Here is a 17220-nt window from a genome sequence, read left to right on the forward strand (position 1 = left end):
CTATCCCTGATCAAGGATTCTGATGTCAACAACTCTCACCTTGCTCTTTCCTTCCACTCCCTACCCCATGTTGTAGAGCCAGTTCCTCTGAATTAAAATGTTCCTCCCGAGAGAGAGAGAGTGACTCATAGGATGCAGGAAGCTCACAAAGTTACAACACTAGGAGGTTGCTGAAGAGTTGATATAAGGCCACACATGGTGGTGCATGCCTTTAATCCGAGCACCTGGGAGGGACAGAGGCAGGAGGATCTCTGTGAGTTTCAGGCCAACCTAGTCTACATAGTAAGTTCCAGGATAGCCAAAGCTATGTAGAGACACCCTGTATCAAACCAAACCAAATCAACCACACAAAGAAAAATAAATCAGACAACAACAAAGATTATATATGAGGAGTAAACAATTTCTGAGGAAGAAAAGAGTATCTTTGATAAGAGAGGCCTGTAAGTTAGGCTTAGAGCTCTAGGGCCAAACTGTCATGATTTGTCACCTGTGCTGGGGTTGGCTTTTCAGTGATGACAGTGCCTTTGAGCCACTCATCCTGTAAGTCACTGCAATGAGCTTGCTGGCTCACAAGCTATACTTGGATGGACTGGTTTCTTTGACCTGTCATTGATGTCTTATCTAGGGTGAACAGATGTTAGTATCTTCCATAGTTCCTGCTCTTTTTCCATCTGTGCCCTGATCCTTCAAAACCTCAGCCTTGTCTTCCTACTCTCTCCTATATAACTCTTCCTCCTCAGGGTGACTGACTGACTGACTGACTGTTCCTCCTCAGGGTGACTGACTGACTGACTGTTCCTCCTCAGGGTGACTGACTGACTGACTGTTCCTCCTCAGGGTGACCAACTGACAGACTCAATCTCCCAAGGCACTCTTTCTGCTCATCAGCTTCCTATTCTTCCTAAACAGTTTCCCTTAAAGTTTCTCATAATTTACCACCAACCTCAAGATTCACCTCTGGGGAAATTTTTCTAAAGAGTTTCATTTGTCAGATGTTATCTGAAAAGTACATGGACTTTTTTTTTTTTTTTTTTTTTTTGGTGTTGTGCTTTGGGAAATGACTCAATTCTGGTGTCAAAACTTTGATCTCTGTTTCATCAAAGCCCATTAACTGTGACAGGTCAAGCTAGCTTTCAGTCAAGCAAACTAGCTTCCAGTCAAGCACAGCAGGTTTCATGCAGTGTAAGACTGGTGCAAGAACTATGCTAAATGCCCACACCCAGAGAGGACTTTGATTCTGATTGTATTTCTTTTGAAAAGTAACTTTATTAGCTTAAGTCTTTTTCCTGTTAGGTAGATAACTTCCCATTCCTGCATCTGTCTAAGTAAGAGCTTGTATTTAGTCCACACATCCATAACTACCACATACTGTGAGCCTTGGACAGGTCTTCTGTTTCAGAGCTGAATTAAATTGTCATACCAATATTTATTTACAAACAAGTTAGTAGGTGTGGGGAACAGTGAAAGCACAAAGTAGGGACAGTTGGCTTGGCAGGGCAGACACAATATGTGTAATAAAAAGAAAAGAAAGCAGAAAGAGGTGATAACACAGTGAGGACCCCAAGCTGGAAAACAGAAGTGATATAGGGATATAGGGCCTGCACTGCATTTGTGTTCCATGATGGCTGGCAAGCTCCCAGGGCTTGTTAGGCAGAGATGGATCAGATTTTAGTTTTTAGAAACTCATTATAGCTGTTGTGGCAACAATTACAAAAGGAGTGAGCCAGGAGTGGTGGTGCATGCCTTTAGTCCTCGCACTTGAGAGGTATATGCAAGCAGATGCCAATCTCTATGACTTTGAGGCTAGCCTGGTCTACAGAGTATGTTCCAGGCCAGCTAAAGCTTCACAGAGAGACCCTGTGTCAAAAAAAAAAAAAAAGAAGAAGAAAGAAAGAAAGAAAGAAAAAGAAAAAAGAGAAAAAGGAAAAAAAGAAAGGAAGGAAGGAAGGAAGGAAAGAGAGTAAGTGACCAGACCAGAGTGGCTGTAACACAGGGGTCTGGAACATCACTAGGAACTTAGTTTCTATGTAGGACTGATCATCCCCAGTCTGAGACAGAATCCAGTTTGGAAGGTTATATCTAAGCTAAAGTGATTGATTGACCTGATAATAGTGTTCAAAAGAGGCATAGTAGGAGAGTTTAATAGAAGTGGATGCTGAAATCAATTGCCCTCCAGAAGAACTTTGCTAGGAGAGTCAAAAGGTTCATGGCCATAGACAGCTATGAGGAGCCCTGAAGTGAGAGAGCACCAGAGGAGACAGTGTCATGATTGAGGCAGCCCCGAGGCACCCAGAAGGGAAAGACAAACCTTCCAGTTCCATTAGCTCCCTGAGACCCAGAGAACAAAGGACGTTTCTGACCCATACAGTTTTGGGGGCTTGGGAGGAGCAGTGGTGGCTTTTAGTTCTATACCATGTGACCTGGCCTGACCTAGTCTGTATGACTCCTGGCATGGTGGCAGGCTTAGAGAGTAAAGTTGCAATTCAAGTTTGTCTTGGCCCAGGTATCAGAGGGAGCAGGGTTTGCTCACATCTGTAAGGAGGGAAAGAGAGAACTCTGTGAGGGATACAAGGTCAGAACGGCTCTCTATAGCCAACCTTGAGGAAGGATACTGAAGAGGCATGACCTGACTTCTGAACCATACTTGAACTAAATAAATTATCCCAATATTTACTTACAAACATTGACAAGTTAGTGGGTGTATGGAACTATAAAAGCATATAGTAGGAATCTTTGTAACAGAAAGACTTTTCTAGATTGACTAATATGAAGATTTACCAAGAGGCATGACCTCTTGTCTAACGTAGAATACACTTTCTTACTCACAACTCTATTGTAACCAGCATACTAGAAACAGACATTGTCACATGTTCCCCGCCCTCAGGACAAGGCCCAAAGAATCCTCCCCTATGGGAAGGATATCAATAATTTATCCAAATGGGGGTCCAGTTGACTTGCCTGATGATAGTGTCCTTGGTGAAGACCAGAGATAGGATATGGAGAAGCAGCAGAAAGCTTTACAAACAAATCAACCAGGTAGCTTTTTCACGGGTTTTCCTGAGAAACAACAGCCTGGGTCAGCTGGACTGGAAACATTGTATAGACCCTATGGGCCTCAAAATAATGAGAATAAAAGCACCTGATGAGAGCAAGTCCTTGCCTTACTCTCAGTGCACAAAACTTATTTAATTACATGTCAGCTCTGGGAGCTATTTAAAAGGGACATCTTAGTGTCCCTACTTCCCAGATAGGGAAACTGAGGCTTGAGGGGTGGGAGGGGGGATGTGTCCAAAATCATAGAGTGAATTACTACAGAGACTGAGATGGAACCTTAATATCTATATTCTCATCCCAAACACTTCATACAGCACCAAATGAAATAACTTATTGTAGATCAAGAGGATGGATATAGTAGCCAAATTCTAGACGGAGTTATCAGTGGATGGGGTACCTCTCTTTCAGGAAACGGATCAGGCCAGGAAACTGGCTGATGGACCTTCTTCCTAGTTGCTTCTGCTGTAGCAATTTTCTTTTTCAAAAGCCTGGTTAAGTCTTAATACAAGTGTAAAATGACATGTGTGCTCATTTTACAGATGAGAAGGACCACGTCGGAGTCCTCACAGAAGAGTTACAAGAGAGACTTCAGTCATGCAACCTCTGATCATGGGGTCATTCTGGAGCCTAAGCTCTTCCTTCTTACCTTCCTAAGGACTCGGCTCGCTGTAGACGCTTGGCTTGGTTGCTGGGGAACCAAGCACCGCCACTTGGTTGCTAAGGGGAAGTCAGGCAATAAATATCCTGGGTGAAAGTTGATTTGTCACGTGGCCACATTTCTGGGTGGGGAAACGTTTCTAACACCAACCAGACTTGAAGAAAACAAACGTTTCTCCAATCAGCACAGTCAAAGTGCTTTAACTTCTAGTTACGCTTTCTTTCTGCCCGCCTATTTAGATGATTGACACACCTTTTATCCAATAATAGTAAAGATTCTATGGACTGACCAACGTGCTAATGAATCAAAAAGAACAACCACTCCATTGGAGGCGGGTCCGGGGGTTGTGCCGCTACGGCTGACGGAGACCCCAGTGACTTAGCTTGCTTGGTGCCCAATCGGGCGCCGCGGGGTGGGTGGGACTTCACTGAGAGTGGAGTGTCGTCCAATCGGAGGTGGGCTGGGTAGACGCTGCCCAATAGAAATGCACCCAGAGGGCGAGGTCAGGCCGGCGCTTGGCGTTCCCGAGGGTGGGGCGGGGGCAAGTGTCAGTCAGGGCAGAACGCGGCGCGGGCAGCGGAGACCCGTGGCACACAGGCGTCCGGGCTGGAACGAGGCCCGCCGAGATGGAGTTCCTGCTGGGGAATCCGTTCAGCACCCCTGTAGGGCAGTGTCTTGGTAAGGCCGCGCGTGGGGCAGGCGTCGATTGAGCCACAGCGGCTGATCGGGCTGGTGAGGTCTGCGGGCCTCCTCCCGGCACTGATATCACCTCACGTGTGGGTTGGGCCTCTGCCAATAAGTGGTGTCATCTCAAAGGTGGACTGGGCATCCTTGTCACGAGGCCTCTGTCTGACGCTGGTGCCACCTCACCCTACAAGGAGGCTCCCCTGTGGTGCAGATTGGACTTAGAGAGGCCCCCTGCATCCCTACCCATCAGGGCCCAGCCTTTCAAGTCTCTCTCCAGAAGTAGTGTTCATGCTAGTCTGCTCACTCTTGTGTATTGGGAGATGTCCCTGCGAGTACTCTTCTCCAGGCATCTCGCTGCATCTGCTCCCAGGGCCTCTGTCTCCCAGATCCTTTGTGGAATGTAACTCCTTCCATCCTTGTCCCTGCTCATTGGTACCAATGGCTCTGAGGCTGGGCACTTGCCCAGAAAATGACCCATGCTGCACGACTTCTAATTTGAGCTGCAACTCAGCCAGGCTGTGGGAGGGACAGGGATGGGGGAGGCACTCCGGGAAAGTGACTGGCTTGGCAGGAGAATGGCATGGCCGTAGAGTCTTCTAGGCCTCCTAGAAAAGAAGGGAGGCAATGCTGTTTTTTGATAAGCATTCCACTGGAACCCGGAAACGGGGACTCCAGTGGTGACTTTGCCAGGGACTCTCCTCTTGACCTTGTGCTCTTTATGAGTTGAAGTTCTCTCGTCTGCCACACGAGATATTTGGAGACAAGATGTGGTGGGACTCCATACGTTCTAAAGTTTTAATCTTCCTTGTTGATATTGTCTCCTTACGTTAACTCTTGTTCTCCCACTATAGTTAAATGGTAGTAGAGTAATCGGAGCATCTGTCAATAGCATAAGGAGTTAGAGATGGGCAGCATGCCGCCCAAGGAGCAGCACAGACAAAGGTACAGTCACGTGGCCACTGTGAAGTTTCCTTACCGAAAAAGCCACTTGCAGACCGGGGAATGGTTCAGTGGTAGCGCGTTAGCTTAGCAGACACAGAATCCTAGATTTGATCTTTGACACTGCAAGTAATAAATAATAAAGCAATTTGGCCTTTCACCCAAGGCTTATGCCAACAGATCAGTCAAAAGTGCTGACTAGCTTTTTAAGAAAAACTGTGTCTTGGGGCTGGAAAACTGGCTTACCAGTTAAAGGCATTGGCTGTTGATCTAGATTCAAGTCCCGGCACCTGCATAGTGGCTCACAACTGGGCTGTAACTTAAGTTCCAGGGGATTGGTTGCCCTCTTCTGGCGTCTTTTATATATATGGTGTGTAAATGGTGCACAGACAGGCAAACAAAACACCCACATACGTAACATTTTTAAAAATTAAAGTTGGGTCTGCAGGTTGGTTGAAATCATCTTTTATGAACTGGGATCTGTACTATCCTTATGGGTCTGACTAGTTCAGGCAGTAGAGACCTGCTTATTTTCTACTTTGTATATGAATTTATAGCCTACTTTTCTGTTGTTAGAGAGGCCTGCAAACTTACTGAGGCTTCTTCTGTTGGATAATTGGCATTTAGGAGCATTCTGTTCCTTTTTGATAAAGTGTCTTTGTAAGTGATCATGGATGCTGGGACCTGAAAGTCTTTTCCCACTTCTATAACACTTCTTTCTCTGATGTTCACTCAGGTGTCTCTCTTTCTCTGTATGTTTGTGTAGATATTTCAGTTTTATCTGTTTATATATATAAACATATATATGTGCGTGTATAGATGTAAATATTTCAATTTTATGTGTTTGTTTTGCCCTCATGTATGTCTATACACCGCTTGCATTCCTTGTGCACACAGAGGCTAGAAGAGGGTGTTAACCCTGGAACTGGAGTTATGGACAGCTGTGAGCTGCCATGTGAGTACTGAGAGGCAAACCTGGGTCCTCTAGGAGAACACCAGCGCTCTTAACCACCGAGTCATCTCTCCAGCCTCCCCTCTCTTTTTGAAAAGATTTTATTTTATTTATATATGTGTGTGCGTGCGTCTGTGGGAGTATGCAGACACCTGTGTATAGGGTCCGTATGGAGGAAGAAGATGGCATTGAGTCCATGGAGCAGAGTTACAGGCATTTGCGATCTGGCTGATATGGGTGCTGGGATCCAAACCCGAGCTCTCGTGATTGGGCAGCAAGCGCTCTTCATCACCTAGTCAGCTCTGCAGCCCTGACTGGGTCTCCCTCTCTCCTTACTCATTTCCCTTTCTGTTTGCCCTCATCTTCAAGGGTCCTTTCACTGCAGTCCAAACTCACTTCTCAACCCAGCGTTGAGCTCAAGCCAGGGAACTTGAGGGGTAGGAGGGTTAGGGGAGGGAAGCTGCGGCGTATGAAGGGTGGAATGTAGAGAGAAGTAAGGGCTGTAGGGCCATTTGAATGGATGTAAATAAGTAAATGTGTTAGATGTGACCGGAGTCAAATAGCCTTGGCTATGGAACCTCAGAGGTTGTGTTGACCTTCCAAGCCTGAGAGTGACTGCCTGCTGAGCAAAAGGAGGGAAAGGTGGGGAGACACCTGTGTTTGTGCGCTTGCTTTGAAGGGCTCATGTCTCTTATCTGGAACATTCTAGAGATTCAGTGAATTGGGCCATCTTTCTGTTCACAGCAGGACAGTTAAGTCAAGGTTGGGTTTTCTATCAGAAGAGGCTATGTGTTCTGACTGGTTTATGATCTTTGAAGGAAAGTACCCTCCCTGGCCTTAGATTCATTGTTGCTTATAAAAGACATTAGAAGGGCTGGATAGGTTTTTACATTTTTATTTATTTATTTTATGTATATGAGTGCTCTATCTGCATGTACACCTGCATGGCAGAAGAGAGCATTGGATCCCATTACAGATGGTTGTGAGCCACCATGTGGTTGCTGGGAATTGAACTCAGGACCTCTGGAAGAGCAGTCAGTGCTCTTAACTGCTGAGCCATTTTCCCAGAATTAGGTGGTTTTTATTATGAGCATTTGTTCCACTTGCAGAGGTCACAAGTTCAGTTCCCAGTATCCACATGGCAGCTCACAACCATCTATTAACTGGAGTTACAGGGGATTTGACACTCTTTTTTGGCCTTTGTGATATGTACGTGATACATATGCATACATACAGGCAAACACACATAAAATAAATAATAAGAAAAAGAAATTTGATCATGAAGATGATGAAGAGACCCTGTTGACAGGCAGCTACTAGTCAGCAGCTAGGCCTTAGTCATTTTAGTTTATAAAAATGATAAATTGATGGATTGAAATCTTAATAGATGTTCTGTAGGACTATGGAAAAGAGTAAAGGTGATTTGGGGTATTGTAATTTTTTAAAAGTATGCACTTAATCTGGGAAGGAGGTGGAGCCAGTAGGATTATGAGTTCAAAGCCAGCCTCAGCTACATTGAGAGTTTGAGGTTGTCATGGGTTATATGAGACCCTTTTCCAAGAAACCGTTATTAGCAACAAATGGTATGCTCTGGGGATGGGGAAAGAGTATACAGAAATAGCAACTACAAAGCTAATGCTTAAAATAGTGGCCGAGGGACTGAAGAGATGGTTCATCAGTTAAAAACACTGGCTGCCCTTCCTGAAGACCCAGGTTTGATTTTCAGCACCCACATGACAGCTCACAACCATTTGTTAACTCCAGTTTCAAGAACTCTGAGACTCTTCTGGCTCTGTGGACTGCATCAAGTATGCATGCGATACACAGACACATGTGTAGGCAAAACACCCATACACTTAAAAATAATAAGTAGATAAATCTCTAAAAAAAAAAAATGTAATAGTAACTACAGGGCTGGGGAGGTAGCTCAGAGGTTAACAGCACCAATTGCTCTTGTAAATGACCCAGGATCAGCCGCCAGTGGCCACGTGGTGGCTCACAATTGCCTATGACTCTAATTCCAGGGGCCCCAACATCCTTTTCTGATCTCCATGGGCTCCTACATGCTTGTTGCACACATACATGCACTCAGGCGCATACACATGCACATAAAATAAACATAAGTAGATATTTAAGACAGTAGCTAAAAGTAGTTCTCCAAGGATCATTTGCTCCATCTAGCTGTTTTGTGATTGGTTGTCCTTCCCACTTTAGAGATGAGGAAACTGTGGTTCTGAGGAGAGAAACAACTGTTTCACCAGCAGGGGTGAGAGCCAGGATCTTTGGACTTGGGATTTAGGGCTTTGGGAGAAAGCACAGAGCTGCCTGGGCTGGTGACCAGATGTAGGCATTTGATGTCAGAAGAGAATAAAGGAAGGGGCAGGTATGTCCTCTGAGGTACTCTGCAGGCCAAGAGGAGGGTATGGTGAGGAGAGAGGTGGCTGTGGGGAATGAGGTAGGTAAGGTTCAATGACAAGATGAAGCCCTACTCTGGGTGGGCAATATCCAAGATGACTTTTTTTTTTTTTTTTTCTGTGTTAGGATTCAAAGCCAGTGCTAAATGCAGCTTTCACTAATTGGCTTCAACTTTTTTTTTTTTTTAAAGATTTATTTATTTTCTGTGTGTGAATACACTGTCACTGCCTTCAGACACACCAGAAGAGGGCATCAGATCTCATTATAGGTGGTTGTGAGGAATTGAACTCAGGACCTCTAGAAGAGTAGTCAGTATTCTTAGCTGCTGAGCCACTTCTCTAGCCCTGCCTTCAACTTTTAGTTTCTAGACTTTATTTTCCCACCCATAAAGTACTTATTAGCTGCACATACCTTGTACCTTGTATCTTGGTCTTCTGAGGGCCTGTAAGGTCCTAGGCCTTGGGAATACAGACATTTGTGGAGTTATGCTTGGAGTGCTAGGCAAGTGTGGGTATTCAGATATTGAAAAGCTACCATCAAGGAGCCTTTAGGAGAGAAAACATCCTCACTAAACATCTCCTGGGCTGGAGTGGCTGGTGGAGAAATAATTGTAGACTTGTAATGTGGTGTTTGGTTCAGTACTTAGTCTGCTCATGTCGTACGGGCAGCCAAGAACGCAGTCTGACATAGCTATTTGGCATTTCACACATGGATCCTGACCTTTGTTCTGGAAGTTGCTCATGACTAGACTGTGTAGTTTGAGGCTAAGAAGTGTGGAAGAAAAAAAAATTAAACAAATTCGAGGTATGACTGTTTAATGCCAACCTTCAAGGTTGGATGAAGTTGAGTGCCATGTATCAGGAGTTCCCCAGGTCAGGTCCCTGGTGCTCTGCATATGCACGCCATTTCCCTTGCATTGGCCAGACATGCTTTCAGATATTCATTTCACTTCAAAGATTATCTCTTTTCTTCAAAGTATTTCAGCCACAGACAGGAGGCAGATAATCAGGCACAGTGTTTGTGGTGTTGGACATGAAGTACTTCCCAGTGTCCTATGAATGGGAAAGGAAGAACTCTAGCCTGACTATTTATATCAAGAATAATTAGTTGTCCCTCTGAGTGCTGTAATGGTTGGCAGTTGTGCAAAGCCCTTTGGCCTTGTCATTTTCTCTTTCAGTACAACTGTGTAAGATACATATAAAGAGACTAAAAGGAACTTACAGTGTCTCACTTTGGAACTTAACATTACTAAGCAACAATAACATGTAGACTCTGTGCACAGAATATCACTGAATCCTCAGAACACTGAGTTATTTGAGACTTATAATTTCTGCTGACTTAAAGAAATCTCAGCTTTGGGAAACTAAGAGACTTGTGCAGGCCAGTGACAGAGTGAAGCTTGGAATTTGCTCCTGGTTAGTGCCCACTTGGCATTGTCCCGTGTGTCACTTCTTGGACTCAGAATGCATAATTCATCAGCATCAGAACCCAGAAGGCCTGCTAAGGCCCCACTCAGGGTTTCTGAGGCAAGCTCTAGAAGTTTGCATTTCTAATCGGCTTCCTAACCGTGCTGCTGCCCTCGCTGGTACGCTTTGAGAACCATTGCTATAGACAGAATGTTTCACTTCTTTGTATCTTTTCTTTATCCTTCTTCAAACATTACATACGGACTTTTGGAGACTATCTCTAAAGGGTGATTATTTCAAATTCATTTCCTCAGACATTCAGTGGCTTTATATGCCCATCTGTACATGCCTAGCTAAGCACTTCCCAGGTTGTTCAGTCAAACAAAGGACTTGGAAGGTCCATAGACCATATAAGACAGAACATGATGTGGTAAGATTGGACAGGTTAATGAAATAAGATAATAAAGGAGAGGAGGACGTTTAATAAGAAAATATTAAAAAGAATAAGATGCTCTTAAAATCATTTAGTTTTCACTGAGTCAAGAGATACTGTTACCATCTGTGATTTGCAGATGGGAACCATCAAGACAGCACAAAGATGGGCTGACCTACTGTGGTCTCGTGAGTAGAGAGAGAGCACCCTACTCCTCGAGGTGTACTGGGCTGCCCATGGCAGTTACAGAAACATCATTCTCTCTTAGCATCAACACTCCACTCGTGCAGAATGGAAAAGCTAGGTCCTACTCGGAAATTAGCTACAGACAGTGACACTTGCTCCAAGGTCAGGGATAGGGACACTTCCTAAGAACCTCCATCAGAGATGAAAGGGGCAGACCATTGCCTGGACAGGTTATAAAACACCAGACTAGAAGGACACAGGAGGGCTCAGCTGTCTTTTTTCTTCCGCTGCTTAACATCTGCAAGCAAAGGGCCTCTGGGAGTGCCACAACCCAGGGCACTATTTGGAATACTTCACATTCTCATATAAAAAGTCAGTGACAACCACAAAGAGAACAGAAAAAAAAAAAAAAAAAAAAAAAAAAACAGAAAAATTCAAAGGAGAATAAAATTCTCATCATAAACTTCCTTACAAGTTCCTTGAGATTTTTCTTGTTTTTGTCTATGTTTTATTTCATGGAAAGCAATATCCTCTACCCTCTCAGTATATACTTTCTGACTTAGATTTGAGATTCTCAGAGGGAAGGGGTGGCAAATACTGTGCTTTGAGGAGACTCACAATAGGGATGTTGCTCTTGGCCGGCAGATAAGTCAGCCAGAATGTTTTGACTGACCCAGAAGTCTGGAAAGATAGAACATTCGAGTTTTGGGGGCTGGGCCAGCTTGTTTTTCCTTTTTAAAATTTTATTATTTGTGTGCGTGTGTGCATGCACGCATGTGTGTTGCCTGTATATATATCTGTGCATCACGTGCCTGCAGTATCCAGGGAAGTCAGAAGGGGTCATCAGATCCCCTTGACCTGGAGTTTTAGATGGCTGTGAGCTGCTGTGAGGGTGCTGGGAACCGAACACAGGTCGTCTGGAATCCTAGTGGTCTTTACTGCTGAGCCTCTTCCCTAGCTCCCCAGTTGGGTTTAACTCTTTAACTTACCTTATGTGTGTGTACAAGTGTGGTGTGCTCAGTTATCTTGTGTGTATGTGTACAAGTGTGGTGTGCTCAGTTATCTTGTGTGTGTGTGTACAAGTGTGGTGTGCTCAGTTGTGTGTGTGTGTGTGTACAAGTGTGGTGTGCTCAGTTATCTTGTGTGTGTGTGTACAAGTGTGGTGTGCTCAGTTATCTTGTGTGTGTGTATAAGTGTAGTGTGCTCAGTTATCTTGTGTGTGTGTGTGTACAAGTGTGGTGTGCTCAGTTATCTTGTGTGTATGTGTACAAGTGTGGTGTGCTCAGTTATCGTGTGTGTGTGTGTACAAGTGTGGTGTGCTCAGTTATCTTGTGTGTGTGTGTGTACAAGTGTGGTGTGCTCAGTTATCTTTGTGTGTGTGTGTACAAGTGTGGTGTGCTCAGTTGTGTGTGTGTGTGTGTGTGTGTGTACAAGTGTGGTGTGCTTAGTACCACAGTGCCCTGTAGAAGGCAGAGGACACTGCTAGGGAGTCAGTGATCTCCTGTCATCTTGTGAAATTCAGACTTGTGTGGGAGTGCCTTTACTCACTACTGGGCCATCTCTCTGGCCCTTACTATGTTTAGAAAGAGGATTATGTAACCTAGTTTCAGACTTTGCCCCTATGTATGTGCCCCTTTCTCCTGACAAGATTCTCTTTGATTTTCTCCATCTGAACATCAAGCCTGCTACCGCCATTCTTCAAGCTGCCCTCTGAGAGCCTCCTCCTGTTTGTGGCATAGTCTACCTTCCAACTCACACATTGGTTATTGCCAATGGAAAACAAAATGTGCTACTGTCGCCTAGTTTTACCCATGCACTGTATGGATTGTTCCATGAGGGCACCTGTGTCCAGTCATTTTCTCTCTAAAACATCTTAGTAGAATGCATATAACACCATGTATGTGTATGCAGCACAATTTTTATGCCTGTGTATATGGAGACCAGAGGACAACCTCATGTGTCCTCCTTAAGAACTGGCAAGGTTTCTCATTGGTTTGAGGCCTATAAGTTAGGCTAGACTAGCTGGCTAGTGAGCCCCAAAGAGCTTCCTGTCTTTGCTTTCCCAGTGCTCCTTTTTGTAGTGTGTGTGTGTGTGTGTGTGTGTGTGTGTGTGTGTGTGTGTGTGTGTGTTTAAACAGTAAATTTTATTGATGGTATTCAAGGGAGTAGGATTTCCTAGGCCCTTCCTGTTATTGTTTGGATCTGGGATGGAACCTATGAAGGAGATGCTTAGTGTTGGGGGCTGAGTTGGGACAGGGACAGGGACTCCTCAGCAGCTGGGGGCATCTCTATTGTTCTCATGTTCTTGCTGGGATGGGTGGTCTAGGGCTTCTTACTCCTTGGAGGCCATGTAGGCCATGAGGTCCATCACCCTTTAGCTGTAACTGTATTCATTCTCTTACCAGGAAATGAGCTTTACAGAGTTGTCATTGAGAGCAATGCCAGCACTATCATCAAAGGTGGAAGAATGGGCATCATTGTTAAAGTTGCAGGAGATAACCTGGTCCTTAGTGTAGCTCAGGATACCGTTTAGTGGGCCCTCAGATGCCTGCTTCACCACTTTCTTGATGTCATCATACTTGGCAGTTTTTTCCAGGCAGCATGACAGATCCACAGTGGACACATTGGGAGTATGAACATGGAAGGCCATGCCAGTGAGCTTCCCATTCAGCTCTGAGGTGACCTTGCCCACGGCCTTGGCAGCACCTGTGGATGCAGGGATTATGTTCTGGGCAGCCCCACAACCGTTACACCACTGCTTTCCAAAGGGGCCATCCACAGTCTTCTGAGTGGCAGTGATGGCATGGACTGTGGATACGAGTCCTTCCACAATGACAGACTTGTCATGGATGACCTTAGCCAGCTGGTGGTGCAGGAAGCGTTTCTGACAATTTTGAGCTAGTTGTCATACTTCTCATAGTTCACATCCATCACAAACATGGGGACATCTGCAGAAGGGGTAGAGATGATGACCCTTTTGTCCCTATCCTTTAAGTGGGTCCCTTCTCCATGGTGGCGAAGACACCAGTAGACTCCAGGACATACTCAGCACCAGCATCACCCCATTTGATTTGAGCGGGATATTGCTCCTAGAAGATGGTGGTGGCCTTCTTGTTGATTATGAGCTTCTCATCTCAGCCTTGACTGTGCTGTTGAACTTGCTGTGCGTGGGCGGAGTCATTCTGGAACATGTAGACCATGTAGTTGAGGTCAATAAAGGGGTCATTGATGGCAACCAATCTCCACTTTGCCAACTGCAGAGCAGAAGGCAGCCCTGGTAACCAAGGCACCCAATATGGCCACATATGTTCACTCTGACCTCACCATCATGTGTGAGAGATGAGGCTGTCTCTGGAATATGGAGGAGCAGAGAGCCATATTTTTGTTTGTTTGTTTGTTTTAGACAGTTTTACTATGTAGACAAGGCTGGCTTGGAGCTTAGAGACCTGTCTGCCTCTGCCTCCTGAGTGCTGGGGTTAAAGGGTGTTCCTAGTGAACTTTTATATGGGTTTTGGGGATCAGGTTTAGGTCCTTGCATGACTGAGCTGCTCCTCGGGCCCTGTTTAACCATTTAAAACACATCATACCATAAGACTGGTGCTCATTTTTGTGCAGCGCATCACCACCATCCATCACTGACAAGCTAGGTGCTCTGACACTGAACTACGTTGTTGGCCTCTGATTGTGGTTTTGATTTGTATTTCTCAAATGATTGATGATGTTGAACATCTTTCCATGTTGTTATTATTGATTATCTTCTTGGAGAAAGATCTGCTCAAGTTCTTTACCTAGTTTTTGAGATGCTAATTTTGTTCAGTTTTAGGAGTTTCCTGTGTAGTCTGGGTATCAATCCCACAGCAAATGTCCACCCCACTCTGTAGGACACTTTTTTACTTTGTTGCTAGTGTCCTTCAGTGAGCAGTTTTCAGTCTTTTGCTGCTTTTGCCTTTGGTGTCATGCTTTTATTTCTTTTTTAGTAGAGCCTAAGGATAAAACACTTGGTGTTATGAGGATTAATTAGCCTTACTCCTCTCCAGATCCCAGGTTAAATACCTTTTTTAAAAAGTACTTTTTTTTCCCTTTGAAGGGCTGGACAAGGTCTCACTGTGTACCCCTGGCTAGCATAGAACTGTGTAGACCAGGCTGGCCTGGAACTCACAGAGACTCACTGGCTTCTGCCTCTCAAGGGCTGGGATTACAGGTGTAGGCCACCCTGCCCAGCTCTCTAAAGTTTTCTCCTAGCATGTACAGGTCATACATATCAACAGGTTCCACTACGATGTTTCTTACAGCATGTGCTGTATTTTGAGGCTCCTGTTTTCCTCCCACTCCTTGCCTTGCTCTTCTCAGTTAGGGCCTCCTCTAACTTTCCTGAGTTTTTTGTTTCTGTGAACCAGTGAGTTTAATTAGGGTTACTTTAAAGCACAGGTAACTTGCGTCACACCACAAAAACAGTCTCTTCTCTCCTCCAGCAACCATTCCCTGCCTATAAATACTCAAAGAAGGATGGTACCTGGTGAACTCCTCCCCCATAACAACTGTTAACTGTTAAAATGAACCCTCCGCGATGGGCAAGCCCTCTTGAGACCCTCCATCTTCATGGCACAATGGTGCTGCGCCCAGTCATTTGCCTAAATGAAATTACAACTTCTGTGCGTTTAAGAGAAGGTGAAGGCAATTGATATCAAATCTGAGAACCTGAATTCAATCTTCAGAACTCACAGGATGAAAATACAGAACTAACTACCACAAATTGTCCTTTAATCTCCACAGACATGCCATGGCACTTGTATGCATGTTCAGAAACAACATGCACACACATGCACTCATGAAATATAAAAATTTTAAAAGTGCAATAGTATATCACACCTAGAAGACAATAGTAGACAGTACTCTACCTCGTTCTTCATCTCTTATGTTCTTGCTGTTCCTTTTTCCTTGGTGTTCTCTGAGACTTGGAGAGGGAGATATAGATATCCCACTGAGGGCTGAGAGAGAAAGGGGGGGGGGGAATGTTTGCTCACACTCGTCCATGTGGCGGCCAGGGGTCAACATCTGGTGCTTTTCTCTACCACTTTTCACCTTATTTTATTATTAGATTTATTTATTATGTGTGGAAGAGTGTGAGTGCACCTACCATTGTACACATGGGAAGGTTAAGAGATAGATTGTGGGAGTTGGTTCTGTTTTTCTACCAGGTGGGTCCTGGGGATTGAACTCAGGTCATCAGGCTTGGGAGCAGGAAACACCCTTACCTATTGAGCCACCTTGCTAGTCCATCTACACAGAATCTCACTGAACTTGGTATTCTCTATTTTGGCTACCCTGGCTGGGTGATCCCCCAAGACTTGCCCGTCTCTGTCTCCCAGTGCTGGGTTATAAATATGAACTGTCACACCAGGCTTCAAAATGTATTTTTTAATTAGCAGGGTTTCTTGTGGCCTTTGATAGTATTTAGTAGGTTGACTCTGCTATACCTCCCTTTCCACCAGTCTCCCTGCTCTGCTTCTCAGCTAACTTTTCCACCCCTAGTACCCTCCTGTCCCCAGAGAAGTACCTTGGTTTTTGTTGGTTTGTTTGTTTTTATGGTGCTGGAGTTCAAATCCAGGGCCTTGCACATGCTAGGCACTGAATCACTGAGCTATGTCCCCAGATCTTCTTGGCCAAATATCTTGCAAACTTAATTTTCTTTAATTCTCAAAAATTCCAGGTAGGTAATGTCATTCATATACATAGATATTGTTTGTCTTAAAGAGACATGGACTTGATATGTTACTCAAGTGACCTTCAACCCCTGGCTCAAGTGATCCTTTTAACCCGGTCACCCACACAGCAGAGACTGCAGTGCACATCACTCATGTGCATGGGTGCATGACTCATATTTTATTGCCTCTGCCTCCAAAGTGCTGGAATTAAAGGCCTGAGCCACCACGCCTGGCTGCCAGCTGCTGTTTTAACCATTGCTGAAGTGCTGTCTTGGTAATCTGGGAGGCATGTCAAAATTTTTCTTTGGGGTTTTATATTTTAAATTAAGTGCAATAAAGAACAACTCACTCTATCCTGAACTGTCTGGAACTCACTATAGCCCAGGCTGGCCTTCAACTACTGCAATAATCTTTGCCTAAAACTCCTGAGTGCTGAGATTATAAATGTGAGCCACCATATCCAGCTTCAGAGACAGATTTCATCTCATAAAATTGGGCTGAGATGCTTAGAAACTGAACAACCATCCTCAAGGTTCATTGTTTGTAAGTGCCAGAGTGGGGACTTGACCTACTTGACTGTAGGGACACCTTTTTTTGTGCTACTTTATTGGGCTCTTATATCTGCCACCTTTCTATCCTTTATTCCACCCTAATCCCCTCTAATCTCCCAACACTAGGTTAGAGAGAAAGAAGGTTAGAGGGGAAAGGGGGCATAGACCTCTTTAGACTACTTTCTGTTGACTTGGTGTGTTGAGTTCCCTGGGACACATCCAACATCTTTGTTG

The 17220-nt window shown here is 44.7% G+C and overlaps 2 protein-coding genes across 8 annotated transcripts in view; one reads left to right on the plus strand and one right to left on the minus strand.

Moving 5' to 3' along the window:
• Drc3 (dynein regulatory complex subunit 3) overlaps window positions 1-3936 on the minus strand; it is a 41506-nt gene extending 37570 nt beyond the window's left edge. The window contains exons 1-2 of one of the 5 annotated variants that reach the window (XM_034506787.2): window positions 3452-3694; window positions 2959-3057 (exon numbers count right to left, since the gene is read on the minus strand). The gene's annotated coding sequence lies outside the window, so the exon portion shown is untranslated. The other 4 variants (XM_076936713.1, XM_076936716.1, XM_076936714.1 and 1 more) reach the window with 4 other exon arrangements.
• A 294-nt stretch (window positions 3937-4230) lies between these two features.
• Tom1l2 (target of myb1 like 2 membrane trafficking protein) overlaps window positions 4231-17220 on the plus strand; it is a 122169-nt gene continuing 109179 nt past the window's right edge. For all 3 annotated transcript variants that reach the window (XM_034507378.2, XM_034507379.2, XM_034507380.2), the window contains exon 1: window positions 4231-4390. In XM_034507378.2, the coding sequence (XP_034363269.1) occupies window positions 4339-4390 (52 nt within the window). In that variant the 5' untranslated portion in view covers window positions 4231-4338. The remainder of the gene's footprint in view (window positions 4391-17220) is intronic.

The sequence above is a fragment of the Arvicanthis niloticus genome, chromosome 6, assembly GCF_011762505.2.
Source record: "Arvicanthis niloticus isolate mArvNil1 chromosome 6, mArvNil1.pat.X, whole genome shotgun sequence".
NCBI classification, from domain to species: domain Eukaryota; kingdom Metazoa; phylum Chordata; class Mammalia; order Rodentia; family Muridae; genus Arvicanthis; species Arvicanthis niloticus.